The 27,978-nt window shown below is 39.4% G+C and overlaps 1 protein-coding gene across 2 annotated transcripts; it reads right to left on the minus strand.

Moving 5' to 3' along the window:
- Nucleotides 1-57: 57 nt before the first annotated feature.
- On the minus strand, nt 58-27,209 carry si:ch73-40a2.1 (tyrosine-protein kinase receptor TYRO3). Of its 2 annotated transcripts, none has more exons than XM_031290615.2 (15): nt 26,960-27,209; nt 24,661-24,722; nt 22,902-23,520; nt 18,381-18,536; nt 17,220-17,552; nt 15,649-15,841; nt 13,545-13,633; nt 12,691-12,804; nt 12,297-12,377; nt 12,115-12,207; nt 8,917-9,038; nt 5,990-6,099; nt 3,739-3,898; nt 1,972-2,108; nt 58-1,150 (listed from the first exon to the last, which is right to left on the minus strand). In XM_031290615.2, the coding sequence occupies exons 1-15, from the start codon at nt 27,063-27,065 to the stop codon at nt 805-807; spliced, it is 2,721 nt and encodes a 906-aa protein (XP_031146475.1). In that variant the 5' UTR covers nt 27,066-27,209; the 3' UTR covers nt 58-804. The 2 variants fall into 2 exon arrangements, with proteins under 2 accessions (XP_031146475.1, XP_031146469.1); XM_031290609.2 differs by having other exon boundaries at nt 24,652-24,722.
- Between the last annotated feature and the right edge of the window lie 769 nt (nt 27,210-27,978).

Raw genomic sequence — 27,978 nt, forward strand, 5'->3', positions numbered from 1 at the left:
GTAGTGACGTGAGCTGACGTGTCATTGCTCAGAAACAGGACGAATCGAGAATTAGAGTGGCGCTGGGAGTTGTAGTTTATCATAAAAAAGTAAGTTTAAAAAAAAACAACTACATTCTATACAGTAGCATGCACTCTGAAGACAAAAGGATATACAGTTTCATAGTTTCTTAACTTTTTTCAAGCAGCTGCTAGGGCTGGGTGATATAAACACAATTTATATTGCCATAATTATCATAGGTCAACTCAATATCAATAAGCTAAAATATTCACTTAAGTATTTCAAATCACAAGTAAAGAGTTAAACTCTTATTTCTACCATCATGTCAAATGTGTTGTGTTTTGCTAGATCAAATTCTATAATTTTTCATAAAATCGGTGTTCTTTGTGGCAGATTTTGTTGAACCTTTTTCATGTAATAAAATAATAGACTTTTATAAACTTGTGTACCATTTCTAGTAACAGATATTTTCTAGTAACAGATATGCAATACAAATATACAAAAATAAAAAAAGTGCAAAAAAAAAATTTGTAACTCACTCTATATCAACATATAATTTCAGTATTTAGTACAGGGGGCAGCCATGGTGGTCAATGAGATGAGGGGAGCCTGTGCCACCCCTGGCTGTCCTCTTCCAGCCTGGAAATGCCTTTGAGCGTTTTTTACACACACACACACACACACACACACACACACACACACACACACACACACACAAAATCTATGCCTCTCCCTCACACAGATCATGAGAAGTCCACTTTGATACAGAATTACATTTTGTAACTTATAAAAACAGTCTTTTTGTTAGTGATTAGCATCCCCCTTAACTTCTGAGCCAGTAATATACTTAAGGTAGCCATCATCTACTTCCACATCCTCATCACTGGCTGCTGCTGCAACAGTAGCAGTAGCACCCACAGGAGTAGGCAGGTAGACATTTTCCCATCTCCCCCCAGAATCTGTCTGTGGATCCTGAGAGGCAGCGGCAGCGGCAGCGGCAACCTCCAGGCCATGGTTGATGTAGCTGGCCTCCTGGCTGGCCTCCAGCACTGGCAGCTCCGACAGAAGACCTTTCAGTGTCTCACACAGCTCCCCGAAGCCAGGCCTGTGGGTCGGCCTCTTATCCCAGCAGCTCTGCATGACCTCATACCTGTGTTTGGGGTGAGATGGAGACAGAAGAGGGAGGAGGCAGGGTGAGCTATAGATAACTATACATTGGGGTGATAGTCATCTGCCAGAAAAATGTTTTCAATTTCAATCCCATTTCCTGCATTTTTAAATTCATTAGGGACGAAGGTGATACAAAATACAGAAAATAATTAGGTTGACCATAATGATAAATTATGCCAGAAAGAATACTACTATAAACTATGTATAAGAAAAATATGTCTTACTTTCTTTATTGCATAAAATAGGGGACACAAACCGGATTTTGAAAAGTGGGGGACTGCTAACAGTCTGCTGTATACTAGGGCTTACTGTATGTTTTCCCCCCCCCCCCCCCTAGCCATTACACTTTGCACTAACCTCAATCCTGGACTATACATCTGCCTATTGCACACAGTGCTTTAACTATTTAAACAACTATTTTGTATATATTTGTCTCTGTTTCAGTATTTCTTGTTTATTCTTATTAATGTTGAATATGTCTGTCTGTTTGTATGTATGCACCCAATCACCAAGGCAAATTCCATGTAGTTCCACTAATGTGGCAATAAACTGCTTTCTGATTCTGATTCTGATATCACGATATTACGTTATCCAAAATGTAAGACGATATCTAGCCTTATATATTTTGATGGCAATATAACATTGATATATTGCCAAGCCGTACACCTAATGCCTTCTATTATCAATATAACATGAATACAATATCAAATAACTTATTGTATGCCCAGCTTTTTGTTCATATTTTAAATACTCATCAAAATAGGAAATGAGATATGTCCCTGAAGGAGCACAGGAACTCACAGTTTGTGGTCACAGTCCTCGGGGGGTTTGAGCCTGTGTCCGGTCAGCAGCAGCTCCAGCAGCTCGTGGTTGGGAACCCCGGGATAGGGAGTCCTCCCCCGGGACACAATCTCCCACATGGTCACCCCGAAGGACCACTGACAGGACAGGGACAGGAAATCAGTAAGTATAGATATAGATTCTTTTTTTTTTCATTTTTATTTAGCCCTTGTGTTGTTCTTCCCGTCGACCATGAAAACAACACACACAAAAATGGAGGTTCGAGACAAGAACATTTCTGTACTTACAGGTACACTTTTTGACATGTACTCTTAAGAGTACAGTATTGTTTTTTAAGAGGTCAGAACTGTACCTTTTGACTAATTTGAGAGTACAAAATGAAAGAGAAGCATTAGGTACTCAATGGTACTTCTATTTCTGAGTGTACACTTCTGTTGTCACTTCTCAATGTTTTGTTGCTTTTTTCAAAGTTCTTTATAGTTATGTTTTTGTGATTGTTTTTTTAACGTTTTGCTCGCTTTTTTCAACATTTTTATAGCTTTTTCCGATGTTTCTTACGCTTTTTCCAACGCCTTTGACGTTTTCTTCTGATGTTTTTGAAGTTGTTGTCGGTTTTTCACTTTTCCAACATGTTGTTCCCAACGTTTTGTCCCTTTTTTCGGTATTTTCTGCGCTTATTTTAAAACATTCTCAGAAGTGAATTTAGTGATGAATAAGATGGCGAAAATTGTTAAAATTGTCCCGTTGTTGGTCTGTCTATGTACCGGAAACCTGACCCTCGTTGAATGCCGAAATGAATGTTGGGATACGGGTGCTGCCAAGTTCATAGAAGATAACCAACCAATGCATCCTCGGTAAACATTTCTGGGAATCTTAACTGTTCTTGGCGAAATGCGAACTTGTGTATTGGGACAGTACTTTGGCCACAGAAGATGACGTTTCACAGGGACACAAGAACACAAGTCCATAAAAGAACAGATTGAGAAATGCCCTCTGTCTGAGCTCTTGGCCCGCCTAACTGAAAATCCCAGTCTGCTCTGATTGGTCAGCTGGCCCTCTTTGTTGTGATTGGTTAACCAAATTCAAACAAGCCACTGGGCAGGCTGTGCTTGCTCAGGCAGCACCAATGGGCAGCATGTATGAAAAACTGGGCTGGCTTTCTCAATCAGTGACATCACTAATAGAGCTGTTTTCAGGCAGTTGAGAAAGAGCTGTATGTGGGATAGAAAGCTCTTTTGGGAGTGAAATGTGTTTTTTGTACTTTATACATACACAAAAATCTATATAATACACTAAAAGATGGGTAAAATCTAAAAAAGCATCATAGGGGCTCTTTAAAAAAAACTGAATAAGTTACAAAAATGCAACACTTAAGCATAAAACAAGAACACATGAGCATAGACAAGTAAAATGACACAACCCCTATTCCAGATCATGACAGCTGGCAGGTTAATGGCATGAGAAAAACACAGCACAAGTAGCATATAGACACAGGTAAACGTGCACAGACGCACATTAAAACACATTTGCAGTTAAGCACAGACAGAAGCACAAAGCACAGAAACACTACTAGTAGCGACAAAGACAAACATTATTCCAGATTATGGCGGCATGTTTTTTGTTTTGTTTTTTTTACACACTCAACGTACAAATTCAGACGTTCAGTAAATATCACAATCCAGAAATCAGGGTCTTATCTCTGCTTTCAAAGATGATTTTTATGTGCCTGTCGAAAAAAAGGTGTCGTTCCACGGACACTGAACTCACCACATCACTTTTGGTGGTGTAGACAGACTCAGACAGGCTCTCCATGGCCATCCACTTGATTGGCACACGGATAGCTACTTTCTGACGATAATAATTGTTGCTGTAGATTTTCTTGGACAGGCCAAAGTCAGCCACACACACCCTAAGGTCATCACCCAGCCTGTGGATGAAAAAAAATGCATTTGCATAATCACGACAGGTAAGGCAATAGAGAGGTAAAGTCCCTCCTCCAAGTCATGAATTATACATATGACGAGGTTTGTCCTAGTACCACTTAGTTTTGTGTGAAACCGCTCAGTGAACCACATCTATCGTCTCACACAATATACGTCACCTTGTTTGCTGTTTGGCTTGCTTGTTAGCTAGCTAGTTTAGCAATGTTCCACAACACATGTAGTCTATATCGACAACGTTTCATTTCCTGGATTATTCCGGTGCCGCCGCAAATTCTGCCGGATGTCCCTCATTTCAGCCAGATGTCCGTTACCTTCTGTTTTCTTTGTGTTTGAATTCTAAACTCCGGTGGATTTCTGAGGACTATGGTTAACTGCTCCTCAGATATCTGCAGGGTAAATCCAGACCGTACGTACACATGTTCCACCAAAACAAGTTCCCGAGGCTATTCTGCAGCGGAACCGTTGCTCCGCCCATGACGATTGTGATTGGTTTAAAGAAATGCCAATAAACCAGAGCACGTTCTTTTTCTCCCATCCCGGAATGCTGTGTGGACTATACCAGACCCTCCTCCGCAGCTCTATGGATGAAGGTCTGGCAATGCCAGACTACAACACATGTAACGTTATCTTACTTGATGTGTTTCATCCAGCGTCTTTTCATCAGTCAGAAAACAAAAGAACGAGCACCATTTGTTGCTGGTGTGAGTAACGTTACATCCCGGTGCGAAACACACCGGCATCGTAGCCTCAGGGAGACATCAAGTATGGGACTTTGGGGTTAGTAGTCTTTCCAATTAGCCTACGTATTTTCACAGTCTTATACTCAACAGTTTTACGACTGTAGGTTGCTACGACAAGGTGACGTATATCGTGCAAGACGAGATATGTAGTTTACTGAGTGGTTTCACACAAAACTAAGTGGTACTACGAAAAACCTACAACAAACTGATTTTCTTCCCTCGCAAAAAAAAAGCTTTTAAATTGACAAACATCATATGTGTAATTTATGGCTCAATTCAAACCGAATCATCATTATTTGCTGTGTGCGATTTGTGAAACAAGCAGAGGGGGGGTGGATGTTTTTTGATCATGCACAACAAAACAAAACACGCAAGAATTAAATCCCCCTTGAAATACCATGGATAGTGGTAGTCAGCCATGCCAAAACACGTATTTATGAACTTCAATATTCAATGGGAAATAATCTCAAAATGAAACGTAGTGTCAACATAAAACACAGCGCTTTCAAGCCGGAGGGCGGAGGTCACTTAGCGGTGAAAAAAAAAATTCTCACCCAGGAAATGCTTGTTCGTTCCTTGGGAATGCCTTAGTCCAAACCACGATCTTTTTCCTTAACTTAACTTGTCGTTTTGGTTCCTAAACTTAACTGTCATGGCCGCATGACGCTCAGTTTTTCTGGCTAAACTCCACTATCACGGCCCCTGAAAGGACCGTCATGTGGCGGTGTCTGTACCCATCTCACAGTCACCTATAGGCGGCTAAACAACTGCCGCTGCTCTGTAGCAGCTAAATACAACCAGCAACTGCTACTCAGTTTAACATACTTCTGTTTTAGGTATATAATATATGGTCTATTGGTGAAGTAGGATTGATCACTTTGGGGGGGGGTTCATTCTGTCCCCACCGGGGATAAAAATAATTCAACAGAGACAGGAATATGTAGACCAGAAAGGGGGAAATCCCACGTATCCCCCCCAGCAACTCACACCCTGATTAATCGCTCTACCCGTTCACTACCGTACATATTGTTCCCGAAATAAGGTCCCATTGTGGTTCACCGGAAGGGGAGGGACTTCAGCTCTCTATGCTCTCTGGAGTCAGATCAATGAAACGAAATGAGAGTTCTGACGTTTTTTTTCTATATTTTGTCCCTAAACTAGTCTCTACTGAGGCCCTCGGTCTGCTTTATTAACATTTTAAGCAGCTTCCTTCCCGGATACAAGCCATGGCTGAATACCAATGGCTGAGGACAGAGACACAGTCATATACGGACAAGGAGTCGTTCATTTGAAGCCCCCCCCCCCCCTCTCAATGTCTCCCTCTGATGGACTCACATGCAGTTGCGTGCAGCCAGGTCTCTGTGCAGGAAGCCCTGCAAGCTCAGATAGTCCATCCCCGCTGCAATGTCAATCATGAAGCGCAGGAGACTCTGATGGGGCACAAACTGCAAGAAGGGGCAGAGAAGAGGTGTATTCTGTGATGTATTTACATTTTTGGACATACACACGTGCAGATGTAAGCATGTTGTGTGGTGGAGGTGCGGGTGGTGTAAAGAGAACGTATAGTTTTTTTTTTTACAAAATCACATTTTTGTTATTTGATCACTGTTATCGGTTTCATTTTCTACATGAATTTTAGATTTCTGTTTTCATAGGCGTTATGAAGCTAGAGCAGTCACGTTCTTTGATACGTTACTATGGTTACAGGTGTAGTTCTCATCCATCGCCAGGCTGTTCACTAAAATACAAATGTACTGCCTGGGTTTAGCTCAGGACGACCAGCTAAAACTTTGGATAACAAAGAATGTACATTAATAGATACAAAAAAAAAATACACACAAAAATAGCCAGCTGAAAGTAAAGTTGTGTTAACATTTGCTTGCCGTTTTTTTATATCAGCATGCTCCTGCGTGTTTCTGGGGTTTGTCCCAGGTATTTTATTACTAATAGTCCAATTTTCAATGGGATTGCAGATTCATTAAGATAGATAGATTTTTATTAATCCCAAAAAATGGGAAATAACGGTGTTGCAGCAGCAAAATATCAGACACACAGCACACATACAGAGTATACATTAAATAATAGGAAACAATATACATGAAATAATAATAGAATACTACACAAGCAATTAATTAAGCCCATAAATGTGTTACTTTTTCCTTCTAAAAGACATAAGACCTCTGAAGTGTGAGATATTGTTTATTACTCCAAGCAGCTAAATTAACTTCTGCAGAAGAGATTTTTTGGCTGGTGGAGGATACTGTTTTACTAATCTGGAGCTGTTACGGTGTGATTCTGCAAATGCATGCAGATTGTTGAATAAGGCTGCATTATAATATTCACATGTCCCTTTTGTCCGCCTTTCATATTATTGTTCTGTTCATATTCGTTTTTAATTGCAGTACACTTAATCATAGTGCCCCCCACTATGGGGGGGTGTTTCAGTTCAAAGGCTTCTTTTTATTTTATTTAGTTATCATCTTGTTTGTCTCTTTGAAAAAAATCCATCAACAAATATGCTTTTGTCGTAGTTTTCATTGACAAAATAAATATTGCAGGAAGTTTTTTTTTTAACCTACTGAAGGGTAAACCACACATGACACCCAGACAGAGCCTGAGACACAGTCTGAAGTCTAAAGCCCCACTAGGGACCTCTACAGGCTGCAATATTAATTGCATCCCCCATTACATATGCAAAAACTTACGATGGCCGTGTACAGACAGCTGAGATAAAAACACTGCCTCCTCATTTATTTTGCGTTCCACAGTCTTATATACAGTACTTGAACGCAATACTTGAGTAAAAGTAAAAGTACAAGTATCTTACCAGAAAATGACTTTGGTAGAAGTTAAAGTCTCCTTTTAGAATATTACTTGAGTAAAAGTCTTAAAGTATCTGATATTTACTGTACTTGAGTATCAAAAGTAATTTTTTCTGATATTAAATGTACTTAAGTATTAGAAGTAAAAAAGTTAAAAAAAAAAAAACTTTGATTATGAACTTTATGGCCAAAGGTGTGTAACATTATCGTCATCACCACTGTTGTCGGGGTGATCAGCATCTGTTACCATGGCAGCAGAGCCTGCACCAGGTGCTTTCATGACACTATCAGTCATTATGCTTCCTCCTCTTCTTCTTCTTTAGATTTGTTTTTTTTTTTTTTTTTGCTGCTTGGCAACAAAAGGTCACCAACTGGAATGGAGTGTGCAGTATCTTGGCAATTTAGGAGCAATGATTTGCCAAACCTGCTTTTTTTCCAGTGTAACACATTTCTTCTGATTTTATTTTGTAGTAACGAGTAACTAAGATGCTTAGGGGAAATGTAGTGGAGTAAAATTATACAATTGTATTTAGGAAATGTAGTGGAGTAAAAGTAAACATTTTATTTAGGAAATGTAGTGGAGTAAAAGTATACATTTTATTTAGGAAATGTAGTGGAGTAAAAGTATACATTTTATTTAGGAAATGTAGTGGAGTAAAAGGAAAGGTTTCTGGAAATAAATAACGAAGTAAAGAACAGATGTGTGAAAATTCTACTTAAGTACAGTAGTGAAGTATTTGTACTTTGTTACATTACAACACTGGTGTTCCAACACAGATGGCTACAGCACAGAAAAGCATCAGTTGACCCTGGCTCAGTTTGCCACAGCACAATTCAACATCATGCAGCGAGGCGAGTTTTGTTGAATACAAATACACACAAGCACACAGTCCTGATGAAGACCACTTTGTAATGTAACATAAAATTCTACTGTTTACCTCGCAAGACAGTGGATGAAATGATTGACCAGCAGGATATCTTTACAGAGCTGTAAAATAGGGTTTGATAGTATAAACTGTGGTTTTGTTTTTGTCCAATCAGCCATAAATGTCATGCAGAACTCAAACTAGCTGCTCCTGGATTTGACTCTTTAGCTAGTCTTAGAGCTGTTGAGCCGTTAATGCACGTCTAAACAATTAATTGCAGCCTAATTCTGGTTTCTGATATCCATGTGTAAAACGTTGATATTTTGTCTGGAGGGCTATGGAGACTATAAAGGGACCAAAATGAAAAGGTTTTACTTTCTGGGAAACAAAAATGTGCTCAAAAAGCTACAAAAACAAGAATGTAATGTAATTGTTCTTTATGCTGTTTATCATGTCAACATCATTTCAAACCAATCTTCTATGGGTTGTCCTTGTGTGTATCTGTCTATGTCAGCATGTGCTGACGGTGCAATTAGCCCCATTTATGTACATGCATGTGCAGACTGCATCTCACCATAGGAATTTCGCCATATCGTGTAGCAATGAGGAAGCGGCGCAGGTCTCCGTGTTTCATGTAAGGCAGGATGACCAGAGGAACAGGCAGAGGACAGTCCTGCTCTCTCTGTAAAGTAACCGCTGCAGGACAAAAACACACACACACACACACACACACACACACACACACACACACACACACACACACACACACATATCTGTCACAAGGTTGTTGTTGCTGCTGCTGCAGTAGAGGACAGAAGGCTAAACTAAGTCTGTGGGTACAATATCAAACCTTTATATTGCCTCTAGTCTAGCCAGACCTAGCCAGACCTTCCTCCACAGTGCTGTGGAGGAAGGTCTGGCTAGTCCACACAGCATTCCGGGATGGGAGAAAAACCCGCTCTGGTTTATTGGCATTTCTTTAAACCAATCACAATCATCATGGGCGGTGCCGGATGGAGCAATGGTGCCAAAATAGCCTCGGGAAGGAGCTTGTTTTAGTGGAGCATGTGTACGTTCAAAAGTTGTTTTTCTCAGGCAACAGAAAACTCAGATTGGACAGATAGTCTAGCTTGTCTACATTTACCCTGCAGAGATCTGAGAAGCAGTCATCATAAATCAACCAGAGACACAAAGAAAGCGGAAGGTGACGGATATCTGGCCGAAAAGTTTCCCTCAGCACCGGAGCAATCCTGGAAGTGGAATGTTGTGGATATAGACTACATTGCCTCTAAAGCAGAGATCTTCAACATCTCACCCAAATTTTTTGGGCATTTCTGCCTTTATTGGATAGGAAAGCTGAGATATGAAAGGGGAGGGGGGGGAGACATGCAGGAAACCCATCACAGGTTGGATTCAAACCCTAGACCTTCTGCATCGAGGAACAAACCTCTGTATATGTGAGCCCGCTCTACCAACTGAGCTAAACGGCCACATTATTAAGTTTGTTCAACATTTTTAAATGTCTTAACATGAATCCAACATATTAGCAAATATAACTCCCCACTGATGATAATCATACTGGCCTATAGGTAAGGTAGTCACTAAGGTAGCCATCCACAGATACAGTTCATCCTAAGGATTCACTGTGCCACATGTATGTGGAACATTAAAAGATGATTTATAAAATCATTCCGACAATTATTATTTTAATAGTTTAGTATTCTATGCACTAAAGGCTTTAGGATGTCCTACATGTTATTGTGGGCCTAGTTTAATATGCTACTTCATTTTTTACAATATATGTAGTACTTAAAAAGCGTTGAAGACCCCTGATCTAAAGCCAGGCACAAACTGTGTCAGATTTACTTTAGTTATCCTAAATCTGACTTTCTGTCAAGTGATTTAATAATGCAAAAGAGTATTTTAGCTTATAAATGTTTGAGCTTTATTTATAACTTGGTTAAGTCTTTAGAAGTTATTATATGAGGTCATGACCTATAGTCTGGATCAACGGAAGAATTTCCAGGATACAGACATCCGGCGCGTGGCTCACACGCAGGATGCTCTCTGTGTTGTCTAAAACTCTGTTTGCTTCTGGAAACAACACAAACCTTCAAGCTAGCCAGCTACACGCTGAAAATGGCAGATTTTGCAGAAAATTTCAATCGCGCAATAAGACAGGCCTGTGCCCCATGTATCCAGCTAATTTAAATAGCTCACGTTACTGTATTGTGTGAAAAGTTAAGCTCATTTAATATTGTATGTGGAGTTTAATTTTGCGGGCTGCAAATTATTAACTACAGCCGTAAGAGGGCTTTGTCACTTGACTGTAAACATATGTTGATTTGGGGAACTTGCTGAAAGGTTTCTGTCATTTTTCATCTGATTCTACTTTCTAACCCTCTGCTACAGTCTAAGCTTTGGATTTGTTTCCTTTGCAGTGTTACTGGGCTTATAGAGTGAGGGGTTCAGACATCCGGAAGAAGCTCAGCGTAGCAGCTGATTCTCACTAAGGAGTCAGGTAAAGGTGGTTCAGGCATCTGATCAGGACCTCGTGTGGAGATTTTCCAAGCATAAGCTTGAGGGATTACATACTGTATCCCATTTGGCTTAGGAAAAGGGTTCTCAGAAAAATTTGGAAGGTGTTCCTTGGGAGATGGACATCTGGGATTCCTTGCTTAGCCTGCTGCCATTGTGACCCAAACCCGTATGAGTGGTGGAACATGGATTGATTTATGAATGGATCTAATATGATGTGGTAGAATTATTCATACTTACATGGTTGCTATATGTAAGGGCTCAGTAAAACCATGTTTGGACCCAAAAGCAGGACTCAGAGACATAGAAGGTAAAGTTAAAGTTTAGTTTTACTCATGGCATGAAACAGACAGTAGTAAGTATTAGTAAAAAAAGTAGTAAGAGAAGCCAACGTAGTAGTTAAGGATCAGGGAAAGAGGACAGAAATCCAAAAGCAGGCAGTTGTTTAAACAGGCAGAGATCAGACAGGCAGCAATGAAAGCTAGAACACTAAGTAGCAAGCACATTAGACAATCTGGTGGGGAATGAATGGAAGTGGGCAAGGATATATATTGCAAGGCTAAAGGGGAAGTGGGAACAATTGTGTAGGTGTGCAGGGGGAGGTCAAGTGATGTGGAATGGCATAAACACAGGGGTTACTGCAGGGCAGAAGGGAGTGGCAGGGACTGAACTGACAGGAAAGTATATGACAAAGGCAGAGAGCAGCTGTGACACTATGGTCTGTTTAAGGCTAAAGCCGCCTACACGATCCGCAGTAAAACTGCTCTGCTTGGCTGTGCCATTGTTTTCCTATTGGAAGAGCCGTGCCATCCAACTAGGCACAGCGCTACCTTTGGTGTGGCACACCACTCAGGATTTCTGCTCAAAGTTCAAATTATTTCAATGTTGACGTTGGATGCCGCTGACCTTTTAAAGCGCAACCAATGAGATAACAGGATAGGACTAATTCTCTTCCTCTGCTCCCTACCTAGTGGTGCGCAAAGAGCAAATTTCTGCTTACCGGTGAATGAGACTTGAAGTAAAATTGCGGTCCTTCTTCCGCTCTGCAGCGGAGCTCGTGCACATCTGTGTGTGGGCGGAGCCCCGAGGGCAGGGGGAGGGGTTAGACGGAGGCCCGAGGAGACGCTACTTTCAAATTTTGCTAGCTTTTCAACATTACCAACCCTGCCTTTAAGATACATGTTATTATAGTCCAATAGAAAACACCGGAGGGTTCAGCATAAGTATATCTTACCGAGTAGTCCGACCACATTTTCATGATCAAAGTTCTTCATGATCTCTGCCTCTCTCAAAAACTCATGTAAGTCTTCTTGGCTGTGGATTCCAACTAGATGCGTGGGACAGAGAAAAATTACAAAAATTAGAAGTAGCAGAGTAAAGTAGAGTTCTGATAAAGGATTTGATATCAGAACACACCTCTCATGGTCTTCACAGCCACCTTGATGTCCAAGCCTTCATCTGGTGTAAAGACCCCTTCAAAGACTGAGCCAAACTCTCCTGTAGAACAGAAAAGCAGGACTAAATGTTATCACTCTCAATTTTTTCCCCCACCCCTAGTATTTAGGTCATTCTGGTGGTCAAACATAGTGGCAGCTGATTTGGTTAGCAATGTCCCTTGTTCACTGTTATTATGCATTGTGAGATAGTGTCGTCCCACTAAACAGCCATGAACTCTGCTCTCCTGCATGAAAGTCAACTGGGCTGCTTTAACCAATCAGGTGTACTGTATAAGGGTTCAAGACATCTTTGCATAACAATGGTCCTGCGAAGCTAAAACAGGATTATTTGTAATGAGGAATCGTGAACTGACCTTTACCAAGCTCCTTGCCCAGGGTGAGCTTGTTTCTCTCTACCAGGACCTCCTTAAGACTGTCCAGCAGCCTGCCGCTGAGCCCCTCCAACAACTGGACCACACCCTCACTCCCTGAAACAAATAGGAAATCAAAGGATAGAGCTGTAACAATTCCAAATGTTGCTGTACAATTAATTGTCTCAGAAATAATTGCAATTAACAAAATAATTGTCTCTTTCAGTCAAATTTAATAATATTTAATTACTTATGTATTACTTTGAATGAATCCCAGGATACATCTTTTGGTTATATCACTGTCATGTGACCCATATATTGTAATAACATAAATACACAGCCTATGAAGTAAACCACGCCTCTTTATTATCATAAAACTGTTTCTAACTGTAAATCGCCTCGTCATTTTTGTTGCTATGAACGTGTATGTGGTCAAGTGCCACCAACAAGCATAGCTTTAGCTCAACAGTCTGACCAATAATCACTTATATAATCACAATTTGGCATATCTGAATAAAATCACCAATTACAATCAACAGTCATATCTCTTAGGACCTTAGCTAATGTAGCAATTAATTGCGGTTAAACAAAGAAAGTGTTATTATGTAAAAAAATAAATAAAAAAAATTTAAAAAAAATTAAAAAAAGACAGACAATTATGTAATAACTCTTATAAATCTGTATTTTCTACATCTGTATTTTGAAGACATTTTACGATATAATTAATTCAATGAATCACAAACAGTCGACTGAAAGTACCAAATGACACTACAGTATATGTGCTTTTTCCTGTACTTAATAAAATGTTTTTTTACACCTTTCAAGTATCAAACAAAAAAATGAAATATGATGCTTACTGTTGGCGGGCTCAGATGCAGCCTCCACCTCCTGTGGACGTCGGTAGGAAAATTCAGCCATCGGCAAAAGCTCTCCTTCCGGGTCAGACCTGTAGGAAAATGATAACTTAAAGTTTTTTCATCAGTCATGAGATTCAGAGAATGTCGGACCCAAATGCAGAGGCAGCAGGCAGTGGTGAGCTTGAGGATTTAATACCATAAAATCCATACAAACGAAAGGAGTCCTGAATACAGCAGTAGTCCAAAACAAAGTAAAAAAAACAGGAATCACAAGAAACAGGAACACTGAGACAAAAAGGTAGCCTACACACACACAATCCAAAACAGAACAATGATCTGACACTAGACAAAGACAACACAGAGACTAAATACAAGAGGTAAGGTGAAACAAGGAACATGTGACACGAGGACTCAGGAACAGGTGAAACACATCAGGGGTCCGTTTCAGAAAGCAGGTTTAGTGAAAACTCTGAGTTTGTTAACCCTGAGATGAGGGAAACTCTGGGTTTTCTGTTTCAGAAAGAGAGGTTATTTAAACCTGAGAGAGAGGGGTAACTCCAGCTCGTTTCAGAAAGAGAGGTAACTTAACCTCAGAGTCAGTTACTATGGTAACTGAGTCTGTGAACCTAACCTGGTTGGGAGCAGGTTTTCTTCAGGAAACCTTGAGTTTCTCTCAGTCTCCTCCCTCTCACACAGCGCTCTTTCATTTCCTCATTCATTCATTCAGTCTGTATCAGGCTCATTTTAGCGCAGTTTATCTGCATGAATAAAAAAACAGGATTGTTTTATTAACCATGTTAGGCAGACTATATGTTTTTTCTCAAAACATGGCATTTCCTTTTGTCAACTATCCCGTTGATGAAGAAGCTGTATTACTTCGCAGAGAGTTAAACATACGTCAGGAGATGATATTGAGGCCCCGACTATAGATGCATTTTTATTTCCAGATAACTACCTATTTGAGCGGTATCGTTTTTCTTCCCAGTCTATCAGTTATGTATCCTACATAACCTCATCCGTCCTCATATCACTAACATCACCCATCGTGGACATGCTCTTACATCACAGCAGATTATTTGTGTCGCATTACGTTTTTTTGCAAACGGCAGTTTTCTTTATAACATTGTTGATGCGGAGCGTATTAGTAAAGCCACTGTAGCAAAGTGCTGTAAGAAGAGTGTGACTCGCTCTGAAACGTGTTTTAAACGTTTTTGTAGTGTTCCCTGGACACAAACCAGTAAGAGCTATTAAAAAGAAGTTCCACAGTATTGCAGGTGAATGATGTAAACCCTTATAATTCTGTTAATGATGGTACTGCAGCCTCAGAATGGGATTAGTAGGCCTAGTACTTTTTTGCCCGCAAGATTGCACCTAAATGAAATATATTATAGGTTCAATACTATTTCACCAGTAATATTATACTTATGATTAAATATGATATTAATACAGTATATTGGAACTTACGCATTTACTCTAGCCGCAATTTTCTCCCACGCAAATTCTCCCTCTTTTGCAGCAGCCGCTGTGTTGCTTTTTTAACGAAATATGTTCAAACTTGCTGTTTTTGCACATGAGTATTTTCGCCGACAAGTTTGTCTGTGGTTGTTACCATGGTGAATCGTAGTATCATGGTTCCATTCATGCTGCCTTTTTATAGTGGTGGTGTATGCGCTTAGCTCTGAGTGAACCTACTCTGAGTTGATTGAACCAACTCAAATCAGCTGTTCTGGAACCGAAAACTCAGAGTTTCCCATCTCAGGGTCAATCAACTCAGACATCAGGGTTAGACTCAGAGTTTGTTAAACCTCCTTCCTAAAAAGGGGCCCCAGGGTGGGGCAGACAATAACAAAGGCGGGAAAACACAAGGCAGGAAGTAAAACAAGACATGACACGGGAGAAAAACAGACTACAAAATAAAACAGGAAACTGAAACACATATACAACCATAACATTTAGTCATCATCACCTTATGTGAACCTAACTGTGTTTGAGGGTTCCCACACATCAAAACGTAAATTATGAAATTATTTTTGTCAATTTCAAATTCCTTAACAGTAACTTTAAAGCAGTAGGCCAAAGAAATAGAAATGGACGGTCCCATTACCTGAGTTTAATGTAGTTGCTGCGCAGGACACACACAACAATGGGAACTACAGCCATGAGCAGCAGGATCCCAAATAAAACACCAACTGTCAGCCACATGGAGAAGCGACTCTGCTGCTGAGGAGCTGGCACTATTGCAGGCTCGGAGATGTTTGAGCCCGGGGTCACATTGATCACCACAGGTAGAACTTTCCCTGTAAGAACACAGAAGTGTTACCTTTGGCTCAGACGTTTACAGTACCTTTGAAATTCTATCTACTAAGAGATGCAGTTTCTAATTTTGTTATAGTACCCAGTGGCGCTTTAAAGCAAACATATGTACTCCTGTGCAGTGGCACAATGGGAGAAGAGTCATAAAGTCAGCAAACTGACTCAGTATTATCAATCACAAAGCAATGCCTATTTAAAGTTTGCTAACATTATCTTACATTGGCCACCATAAGCTACTTGTCATACCCATAGACTGTAAAAATAATGGACGAAGGTTTCGCGTCTGAAAAGTGAAGCCAATGCGGAAGTGCATTCTATCTAATTTCCAGCAGTGGTTGACTTCACTGTTTGCGAAAAGAAGTCTGTGTCTACAGATGTCTATAAGACTTGGTACCTCAATAATCATTTTCATAATCAGTTTATGGCCTCAATAGCTAGTTTCAAGTCTTCGTCAATACAACATGATGTTCATTTTGTAAATTAAAGTCCCATTTATTTTAAAATAGACAATAAAGCAGGGGGTGCTTTAGGGGCGTGGCTACCTACCTATCAGGACAGAGGCTTAGCAATGCTAACCATTAAAATAGACCTGAACTAGCTTTTGGGTATTGTCTGTGCATGTTTTCACTTCCTCAAAGTTAATTGGAACACTTTGGTCGCCTAAAAATGCCTTGTTCAGCGTCCTTCCAACTAAGCTAGCTAGCCACCCCTAGCATAAGCTGGTAAAAAAAGGAAAGTTTGTCGATTTTCTATACTGCCATACATGCAGATAAATGGTGGCAGTACCCGGAGGTCCGTGTTTACCTGCCGGTCAACCTCCACCGGATGACTTGCTTCAGAAGGGTTGAAAATTGCCAACTTTTCCTCTTTAGTGTTTAGCTTAGCACAGCGCCATTGCAACTATAAACAACACTTGCTTTGCCCCGTCGTCCTCCCCAGCTCCCCCTCTCGTCGAAAACCGCCACGTTCTGTTTCTAAAAAAACAAGATGGCGACAGCCAAATTGCCAAACTCAAGGCTTTAAAACTACAGTCCATAAACCACTGGGTGACGTCACTGATGGTACAATGCTATTTATTTTGTATTATGGTCATGCCAGATCAAGGCTGTAGCAACAAATCCCCTGAGTATAGTGAATTGCTTAAGAGTGTGTTAAACTGCGTATGAGTTCCATTTTTCTTTTGTAAGAGGAAGAATGTCTTTTGGGTTTCTTTGAAAATATAGTCCAATAAGCAAGCTAACTCTTTCACCTAGCTAGAATTGAACCCTCACATGTTTATTTCCCACCACACTGGCTGCCTCTTCCCTGTTGTTCACTTTCCCTGGACTTTCTAATGTGTTTACATATCTACATCTTACATACATCTATGCATAGTAACAGTGGCAGTGGATGATAGTGGCGCCCCAGGCAGGGTGGATATATCATTCCAGGCTTGCACTGAGAGTCTGTAGTCGTGCTGTGGATTCAGTTCTGTGATGCTGACTGATGTGTTGGTCAGCCCTCCTGAGGCTGGCAGGAAGACCACATCGTCCCCACATGCCTCCCACCGACTGCCAGCTTCTGCCTTCTTCTCACACTTGATGTAATACTTTACTTCCCGTCTGCCTCCCCGGTCATGGGGAGGATCCCATGTCATTATCAGCACAGAGTCATTATGATGATGGGCTGTTAGATTCACAGGGGCAGAGGGCGGCTCTGTGGAGGACAAGACAGGGAAGCAAAACATGCTTAGAAATCATGCTTAGAAAATCTACAAAATATGTCATTAGAATGACATTAGATCACCATCCGTGCCTGCATCATATTCATGATAGCAGACATGGAATGACACAAACAAGTGGGAAAATAAGACAAGTGGTGTCCGGCTGTCAGTCTGCCATGGTGTCTCTTCTGAATCTATAAGTGTGTGTGTGTGTGTGTGTGTGTGTGTGTGTGTGTGTGTGTGTGTGTGTGTGTGTGTGGGGGGGGTTGGGGGTGCCAAACTTCACATAGGCTTTAAAGGTCCCATATCATGCTCATTTTCAGGTTCCTACTTGTTGCATGTTTGCATGATTTAATGTTCAAAAAACACATTATTTTTACCTGTATTCACCCTCTGTCTAAAACGCTCTGTTTTAGCGCCTGTCTCTTTAAGCCATCCCCTCCCGAAAAAGCACAGTCTTCTCTGATTGGTCAGCGTTTCTGGACCTTCTGCATCTGCGCGTTCAGAGTCTCTACACCGTTATTGCAGCCGGGAAATGACTGTAACAGCACTGTTGCGCCACTTTCTATAGTAAAGTTGTGACATCACAAATGTACGGAAGTCCTGACGGCTCGTTTAAAGGCACAGTTTCTGAATACAGGCTGTGTGCATTTCTCTGTGGATTGAGCATTTTGATACTTAAATACTTGATAAATGATGCAGGATTTATACAGCACCTTGACCTGCTTTATAATAAAAGACACTGAAATTCACTTTTTACAATATGGGACCATTATTGTCTAATCCTGCATATTCCAATAAACCCACTGAATGTTTCTTACTGGTGCAGCCAAGGTCATCGGGGTCCGCTGGCAGGCGGCTGAAACCCTGTAGACAGTCGCACCTCTCTGATCCCTCCCCATGTGTCCTGCTGTTCGGTGGGCACAGTCGGCATCCTCCACTCTCATTGGCTGGTTTGTAGTAGCCCATCCTACATCCTGGTAAAATAGAAATACAGTAGTGAATGTCTCTTTCCTACCACTGATAATAGTAGCGTTTGTAAAACCTTTATTTTCTAATGTGGTTATAATATTCTCTTGGTTGGCCCGACGGCTCAGTGGTTAGCACTGCTGCCTCACAGCAAGTAGGCAGAGTACTGGTTTTGAAACCTGTAGTCCAGGCTTGTGCCTTTCTTGGGCTTTTCTGTGTGGAGTTTGCATGTTCTCTCCGTGTTTCCTTTCACAATGAAGACATGCATAGCAGTGTTAATTTTAATTGACAGCAAATTCTGATTTAGTCTTAGTCTTAGTCTTTTGAATAACACACCATTTAGTTTTAGTCTTATTTTAGTCATCTGAAATCTTTTAGTCTTAGTCTAGTTTTAGTCAACTAAATATCATAAGAGTTTTAGTCTTAGTCTAGTCTTAAGTCTTTTAGTCTTAGCCTAGTTTTAGCAGACCAAATATTAGCAGATTTTAGTCGACTAAATCTACAGAGGATTTAGTTGACTAAATGTTTCTCCAGAATTTTTGGTCATTTGAAGTATCCATCAGTCTGTTATGGAATGGTATTAAGGTTTGAATATGCAATACAGACACAGATTTAACGGTTCATCCTAGACCTAGCTCTGACATTCCTGTTGTTCATGAGACATGTCATTGCCCTCGGACCGGGTGCACTGCAAAACGTTAGCGCGTTTCTAACAAGCAAAGTCAACTGAAATCAGCCAAAGCTGTGTAACTAAAACTGTGCAACTAAACACAACTAAGTATAATGTAAACAACCTTACTGTTGTGAAAACGTCCTCGAAACTGTGCAAAGTTCTGCAAACTCGTCCTCCTGTGTAACTGCTGCTGCGTTTGTTTAGCTGTTGCGCCTGCATTTGCCGCGGCTTTTTGAAATGGCTCTGCTGCTTCCGCATAAATCAACCTACCCTCAAAGATTCGCTCTGATTGGATTTCTTCCCAACTTGTCCCACAAAAAATAGTGGTTCTGATTGGATCTCTTCTCCATTCGTCCCTCCCTAACATTTTCATGTCATTTTTATTTGTTGATTAAAGTGTCTGTTATATTTCGTCACAGTCTTCGTCATCATATCTGACTTTTTATTTAGTTTTTATTTAGTTTTCGTCCGTGAAAAAGGTTCGTTGACGAATATTGTACTATTTGTTTCACTAGTGCAGAATCCATTATTTTTGTCTAACACTTTTGTCCAGACCTAAACGTCTGGAGGACTGGAGTTATTTGCCAGGAAAATGACAGAGCAGCACGTAATTCTCCCTCATTACCAAAACTGAGATGCCCTTGAGCAAGGCACCAAACCCCCAGCTACAGTGAAAAATATGTTTTTTGGCATTTACAGAAATTTTGATGCTAGGGCAGAGTCATTATTATTTACTGTATTACGTTGATTTATTATTATTTTAAAAATTATGAAAATGACATCAGCTCATTTTTTTCATAAAGGGATCCCTTATTTGTCTTTTTAAAAACTGTAACTAAGATATATAGTGACCAGCACATTTTACAGTGTAAAAATAAACTATGTAATGGTGACTCCTTTTAAATGACCTCAAACATATTCATGACATTTCTGCACCGACTCTTCTTGTTACTCATTGGCCACCATACACACCAACACTGATATATCTGCAACAATATCCTCCGATAAATAGCTGGTATTTTATAGCTAGGGAGCTCAATAGGAGCCAAAGAAAAAAAAATGATGGCACCTCGTAAATTTTGATCTGGCCCCCATGTCAGTTTAGGTTCACAATATATTTTGACCCAGTTAGTTTTTGTCACTTTTTTCGAAGTTTTTGACGCTTTTTTTAACATTTCTGATGTTCTTTCCGACATTTGTGTTGACCAAACTGTAAGTGAACAGACTACATGAGACATGCAATAATACAATCAGAGATATTTGACTTTTTCGAAGGAATAAAAGCAATAAACTACACATGTCTGGCCCACTTAGGATATCTAGTAATCCGACTATTGACATGTCTTTTAGCATAATCACGGTTCCAAAGAGGTGAACTTCAACTACAAATATGGCCCAAAGAGGATCAAAATTGTCATGTTGTTAATGCTCTTCTGTCAGAGGGGAGAGTGAACAATGTAGCTGCTAGGCACCACCCCTAAGGCTGCTTTAAGTAAAGAAACCATGAGAGAAGGAAGAATATTTGTTGAGCAGTGCACAGGAAATATGTAAAACTGAGAAGGAAGATGATTATGGTGAAGAGGATGTGAAAGTCATCTATGGAGTCTATCCAAGATACTTGTCCAGAGAAATGATGAGTCAGCACATGACTTGTTGCTTGTTCAGCTGCCAGCTGTTGCAGAAACTTTGGACAAAAATAAATGGTGACATCTGTGGCAGTTCATGTCGCTACTAGTCTCACTTTACCAGACCCTCCTCCACAGCGTTGCGGAGGAGGGTCTGGTTCGTCCACACACGATGCTGGCATGGGAGAAAAACGTGCTCTGGTTTATTGTCATTTCTTTAAATCAATCACAATTGTCTTGGGCGGTGCTAAGCTCTACACGGAGCCCCGGTGGGTGTACGTTCGAAAGTTGTTTTAGTCGTGCAACAGAAAACTCAGATTGGGGGCGTCTGGATAGCTCAGTTGGTAGAGCGGGTGCCCATATATAGAGGTTTACTCCTCGACGCAGCCGGCCCAGGTTCAATTCCGACCTGCGGCCCTTTGCTGCATGTCATTCCCCCTCTCTCTCCCCTTTCGTTTCTTCAGCTGTCCTAAAATAAAGGCCTAAAATGCCCCAAAAAAATAATCTTTAAAAAAAAGAAAACTCAGATTGGACAGATAGTCTAGCTAGCTGTCTGGATTTACCCTGCAGAGATATGAGGAGCAGTTAACTGGAGTTTAGAATTCCAACACAAAGGAAGCGTTGAGTAAAGGAAATCCGGTCAAAAAAAATGACTTAAGGCAGAATTTCCGGCAGCAACGGGGCAATCCTGGAAGTGGAATGTCGAGGATATAAACTATGCAGATACAAGATACCAATTCCTTGCATATTGAAAGAATTCTGCTCTTAACTGAGTCCCCTCCTTCTTTAGATATATAACTAACTGGAGTTGTTTAACCTAATTTTAACATATTAGGTTAAAAAAAAAAAAAAAAAAAAACATTAATAAAAACATAGACAAAATCAAAACATAGCCTATCCCTCTTTTTAAAAAGATATATTTTTCAAACGTATTGTGAATACTATTTACTTATTATTCATGTATGTACTTTATATAATTTAGAATTTGTGTTGTATTTGTTTTGTATGTTTATGTGCATGTAAAGGACTTTGAGTTGCCTTTGTGTCTGCATTGTGCTATATCAATAAATTGCCTGGCCTTGCTTTGGGCTTATTGTGACTGCTAAAGCTGTCATGAGGATTAAAACTTATAAATCTTAAGATTAAAATGGAATCCAAGCTCATTTGTAAAACAATCAGCAGATTTGAGTTACTTTAACTTCGGTAAGTTAGTTAGGTAAGTTAATTCGAATGGAAGTCTGTTGCCTCGAAATATTCTTTATAACAGTGTGTTTGTTGAATAATATCTGTATGTTGATGAATTTCAGTTAAATTAAAACAAACATGCATTGATGATGTTGTTGTTTCTTTTTCTGGTAATATAAAGAAATAAACATGCAAATATGTATGGAAGATGATAAGTGCCAGATGAAACAAAAATATCTGAATTCTGATTGATCCCAGAAATTTTAGAAAATCTAATGCCTGAATGTAAAGTCCGAATTTTTTGAAAAAAGAATTACAGTTAAGAATTATGACCTTAAACTCTGAATATTAACTTTAATCTCAGGAGTATGTTTTTCCTTCTTCATTAAATCAGAACATGTGCAAGCTGTAACTTACTTGTATTCTGATATTGATTGTTGTGCAAGACAGACACTTGTCTGGTATGTGACTACAATGTGAAGACTGTGAAGATTACTTATTGTTGAATGCCTAATTGGTAATCAAGAATTGTGTGTAGGTAGGTAGATATACTGTACGGTACATGTATGTGTATGTAAACATGTATAAATAAGTGAAGCATCAAAATGTTTTGTATTTAACTAAAGTATAAAAATAGAAAAAGGGGGTAGGACCAGAAAAGGTTTTTTTTTTAACTTCTTCCTACTCCTTTTTGAATATGGGAATTTCTTATTTGAATTACTTACAATAATTTTGGAAGATTGTGCTGAGATGTACGTACATGTTCTTATTTATCTGTTAATTTTATTTTATATATATTATAAATGTTTTAAACATGTTCAAAATAAACTAAACTAACCTAATAAATTACAAATGAAAAATATTAAATAACAGAAAAATCATCTCCGTACCTTGACAGGTGTCATTCATGACTTGGTGGCCGGGTTCACAGGTACACCCCCCCTGCAGTGGACCCCATACTCCGTCCACATTACACTCTCTAACCGGGGGGAAAACCTCCACAGCTCCCTTCACACAGGAACCCGTCAAGGGACCTGACGCGGCCCCCGTCCCCTTAAACAGGGCCAGGTGAGCCACGGTGTCAGGGCACCTCCTGTAGTACAGTCTGATGGATGTTATCAGCACACATGTTCCTGAGTAGGAGAAGGCCAGCTGGAAGCCTCTGCGGCTGACTGAGCCCAGGCTCAGAGCCAGGCTGCGCTTCAGGTGGCTTGACATTTGGTCTTGAAGGACTTTGACAGGGAATGGCTCGGAGGCCCTAAGGTCCAGGACTTTCCAACCATTTATAAATCTTGGGATTGGTGTGTCTGAGTCAAAAAGGTGAACTTGTAGCGAGCTGAGCTGACCAGATAGCTCTTCTTCTTGGGCAAATGAAATATCCATCAGTAGATTGTGGGAATCTTTCCGCTCCATCCACTGGCTTAAAATACTTTTCATTTCCCTTTTTCCACAAGCTTGCAGCACAGGCACTGGACTCGGGTTGCCCAATGTTAGCCGAATTTCACTCCACTGGGATGATAGGAAAGATGCAAGAGAACATGAGTGAAAATCTGCAGAAGAACTACAGGTACACACAAAAACCCTGATAAGACTGGGCAACCTCTGTAGTCTGTACAAGATAAGTCTCGCATTGTCAGACCTATCTCCACAGCTCTGTGGAGTAAGGTCTGGCTATACCACACACACATTCTGGGATAGAAGAAAAAAAACGCTCTGGGTTGTTTGGATTTCTTTAAGCCAATCACAATCATCTTGGGCAGTGCTAAGCTCCGGACGCAGTGGCGGTGGCTCCGCGAAATAGTCTCAGGAAGGAACTTGTTTTGGTGGAACATTTGCACCCCGCAAAAGAAATGCCACATACAATGTTAAATGAAGTTAACTGTTCACACAATACAGTAACGTGATCTATTTAAAATACCTGGATACACGTTGTTTTGCCGTGTGTACTTGTACACAGCAATCCCACCAATCTGTCTCATAACGTCCTAGTTAGATACTAAATGCCGTAAACATATTATTTGTAAATCTTTACAATCATTCCCTGAAAGAGCCAAGCAGGCCTGCCTTGTTGCACGGTCCAAATCTTCGAATTGCCGACATCCTCTCAGGCTTTAGCCTGGAAATGTACTTCCACTGATCCAGACTAGCGAAAGTCTAAACCCAGAAGATATCAGTGGCAAATAAATAGGGTATTTAAATAATAAGGTATGCATAATATGATAATTAAACTGCATATCAGCCAGTCCTGTTTTCCATGTTATTCAAACTGGAAGACTATTCCATTATTAATTTACTGTGTTGTAAAATAGTTGAAAACCAAATTTCTTTCTTCTTCTCCAAATATTTTTTTTTTACATAAAACACAAGCTACCGTACTTCCATACCATTATTTAAATTGTTTAAAAATGTCATTAAATTGCTTAAATAAATGATATGTGATTAATGTAACACATTATACAGTTACATATTGCCAAAATACAGAGTATAGTATATATATACATTAACACACATTCGTACAGTTAGCAATTAACAATTAGGGCAAACTGTTGTTATGTCATTATTCAGCGAATAATTAAACAGTGTTTTCACTGTACATGATACAAGCCTTATAATAAAAATGAAAATGTGTCACTCAGCAACCCAACTTACTTTTTTGAGTGGGTCAGAATTCCATCGCAAAATGGTCTCATTGTCAGAATTGAAAATCTCCACTAACCAAAGAAAAAGAGAGAAAGTCAACTCTGTTACTCTGTGGAATCATGCATAACAGACATTTTCCAAAATGAAAATCCAACAGCAGCATGAGCAATTGTAATTGTACACATATAGATTAGGACTGGAACAATACTTTGCGTCACAGTGTAGGCTATTGTTCAGTATGAGACAGCTCTATGAAAAGTCCCTGATTTCCCAAGTGTTTTCAGCTTGTCTTCATCAGGCTGGTTGACGCCCTTGCTTCCGCTTTCATGATAAACACATCTTTTGGTAGATTTCAGTGGATTACATTTGCTCTCACAAAATGGAAATCTTATGAGAATATTTCAGTTAAAGGAGAAATGTGTTAACGTCAAATATACATTGTTTCACACATAAATGAGTTGAGGCTATCCGTAACAGTTAAGAGACATACATGGAATATACTGTGAAAGAAATGGGTTTAAAAAATACAACACAAATATTTCAACCATTTTACCCCTTGATAGGTCAAGATTAAGTACATTTTAGAATATGTAATAAAAATGATTAAATAAAATGATTGCATATTTTGTTAATTGGTTGCATGACTTTAATTTTTAAGAAGTTCTATATGTCTTACCTATGAATTAGTTCAGTACATCATTCTAAAAAGGTGGTTGTAGTTTACTGTATAATAAGTATTACATGTAACCAAGTAAAGTTGCTTGTGTACTTGAGGGAAATATTGTACGTTTTACTCCACTACATGTTTCTGTCAGCTGTACAAAGTTACTTTACAGATTTAATTTTTACAGACGAAACATGTTGGATACAGATTATGATGCAGTGTTTTTAGGTAAACTACTCTTCAGTATAATGTAGGTTAAATTAGGTCTACCTCAACTATCTACTACATCTACTTACTTTTGATACAATCATTATGTTTTGCTGTAAATACTTGGTGTCATTTTAATAATTTTGGAGGCATAACTTACTTACAAGATGTGAATACTTCCACCTCTGCCTATTGCACAAAAGAAAATCACACTCTTAATAAGGGAACCATGCACTCAACTCATGATTTCCTCACGTTTTTTTTTTTTAACAGAATGAGCTGCAGACAAATGACTGAAAACATTCCCTTCATTTATATAGAAATCTGCAAAAACAACAAATGTGACCTCTTCTCAAAAGTGACATGGAAACTGTGTTTTATCATGAATAACAAACATGTAATAATAATTTCATAATCAGATTTCTTAATCAAACCCCATGTCAAAATAACTAAATAAATAAATCTCTTCCAATAAAAAACTTAGAAGACGTAGTGACGTCTCAAGTCAAACAAGTGAAATCCAAAGTAGATTAAGCCCTAGGCCGTTTTAAAAATTGCATTTATCTCAACCATTTGTAATCTTTACACATTTATATCGATTTTTTAACTGATTCACTATGCATCAGTGAATCCCCAACTTTTAATATAATATACAATATAATATTTGAAGACTCTAGCGGTGTGGACTTCAATACAGTAACTGTCTGTATTATAGGTTACCAGGGGCGATTCTAGGATCCAACCTTTAAGGGGGCTCAGCCCCTAATGAGAATGTGACACGGATACAGTGCCTTGCAAAAGTGTTAAACCCCCCACTGCTAAATCAGTAATTTCACTGGATAACTATGCATATATGTATTTATTATTACAACAGTATAAGATAAATTAAAAATATTTAACATGTGAAAAAACTACGAAAGTCCCTGTATGGACTACCAGAATCAAAGGAATTGATAATGAGGTGTAAACAATAAATCAATAGAAAATAAAACTTCCCTTGACTGGGTTACAGGTGCATAGCGTTGGCGACAGCGACACAGGATATTAAACCTGTTTCTTTGAACCTGTAATTGTTTGTCCTCTATTACTAACAGACAATTTCGCAAACTCTAACTTGAAGCACCAAAATTGATTAAATATATATATTTTGTTTAATATTATAATTTTTAGGGGGGCTGAGATGAAATTTAGGGGGGCTTGAGCCCCCCTAAAATGGGTCTAAAATCGCCACTGTAAGTTACACAGTACTTTTTTTATCACTTCCAGTGACAAAAATGACTTTTTTTCCTGGAACACTCCCTGCCAAACCCTCTCAAAGTCCACTGGAATATACCTCAGAGTTTAAATACATGATCATACCATCACATAAGCATGTTAAAGTTGGATACATTAATTTAAAAAAAGCAATCCTTAATTTGAATACACCTGAGCACTCACCCTCCTCTGCTTGGTGTTGTATGTCACAGCCGACTTCCCACATCCAGACCCACAACAGGATCAAAGTAGGCCAGACACGCCACAGTATAGAGTTACACACAGCCATGTTTCCAGCTACTCCACTGCTGCCACTTCTTACATCCCAGCCTGTCAGAGTTCCCCTCAGCGAGACCAATGAGATGACGTCTGTGTTTACATCTCCTTCTGATTTGGCTCAGAGGAATGTTGTAAATTAAACTGCTGAAGTGAGCCTTCCTCCTCTGGAGAATACGCCTCCCCCTTTGGACCGTCGGAGTTCCTGTATTTATGTGCTACTGCTGCTTTAAAGAAAACAATAGGACCATATTTCCCAGAACACACTAACACTACTATAAGAAGCAATACACTAAACACAACTTTAAGAAATGGTATGAAAGCCTATATATCTCTTGACATAAAATAAAATCGAAGTAATTCATCATAATTGTGGTGGAATTTGAAGAAACACCACGTTGTGGTATGATGAGACTAAAGGGAAAGCTTAGACAACATGAGGACATTCACAGGTCACAGGTCAGGGGACGAGAATATTTGGCCATTCTTTAATAACCAAACCTGTTCATGTATAACCCTTGTGTCTTCACTGTCAGCCATGAATTTGTCATTCTGGATTTTTTTAATTCATGGTAAATAAACCTCATTTAAATGACATTATACCTAATTTTTGAGTTTGAAAAAAAAAACAGAAATTATGAATTATCTTGACTAATACAATAGTTATGATCAGAGGGTGTTTAGTGAATCACAGACTGGTTTATGTCAAAGTTTGGTCAGGATGCTGTTCTGAAACCATTTCAATTTTTGTTGTTTTCAAATGCTGTGAAATTAAATATATTAAAGTATATGTTGTATGCAACATATACATCCATGCATCCTAGTTATTTTGGGGGCAATTTGGTTGTTAAGAAACACATATTTGTGATACAAAAACTTTGAAAACGGGTCAAATTTGACCCAAGGACAACACAGGGGATAATCAT

Source organism: Sander lucioperca, chromosome 17 (genome assembly GCF_008315115.2).
Source record: "Sander lucioperca isolate FBNREF2018 chromosome 17, SLUC_FBN_1.2, whole genome shotgun sequence".
NCBI lineage: Eukaryota > Metazoa > Chordata > Actinopteri > Perciformes > Percidae > Sander > Sander lucioperca.

Coding starts and splice junctions, on each gene's coding strand:
- si:ch73-40a2.1 (XM_031290609.2), bottom strand. CDS start 27,065: ATGGCTGTGTGTAACTCTATACTGTGGCGTGTCTGGCCTACTTTGATC. Junction 24,723..26,959: donor ACAACACCAAGCAGAGGAGG/GTGAGTGCTCAG, acceptor TTCTTTGGTTAG/TGGAGATTTTCAATTCTGAC. Junction 17,553..18,380: donor CGATGACCTTGGCTGCACCA/GTAAGAAACATT, acceptor TGTCCTCCACAG/AGCCGCCCTCTGCCCCTGTG.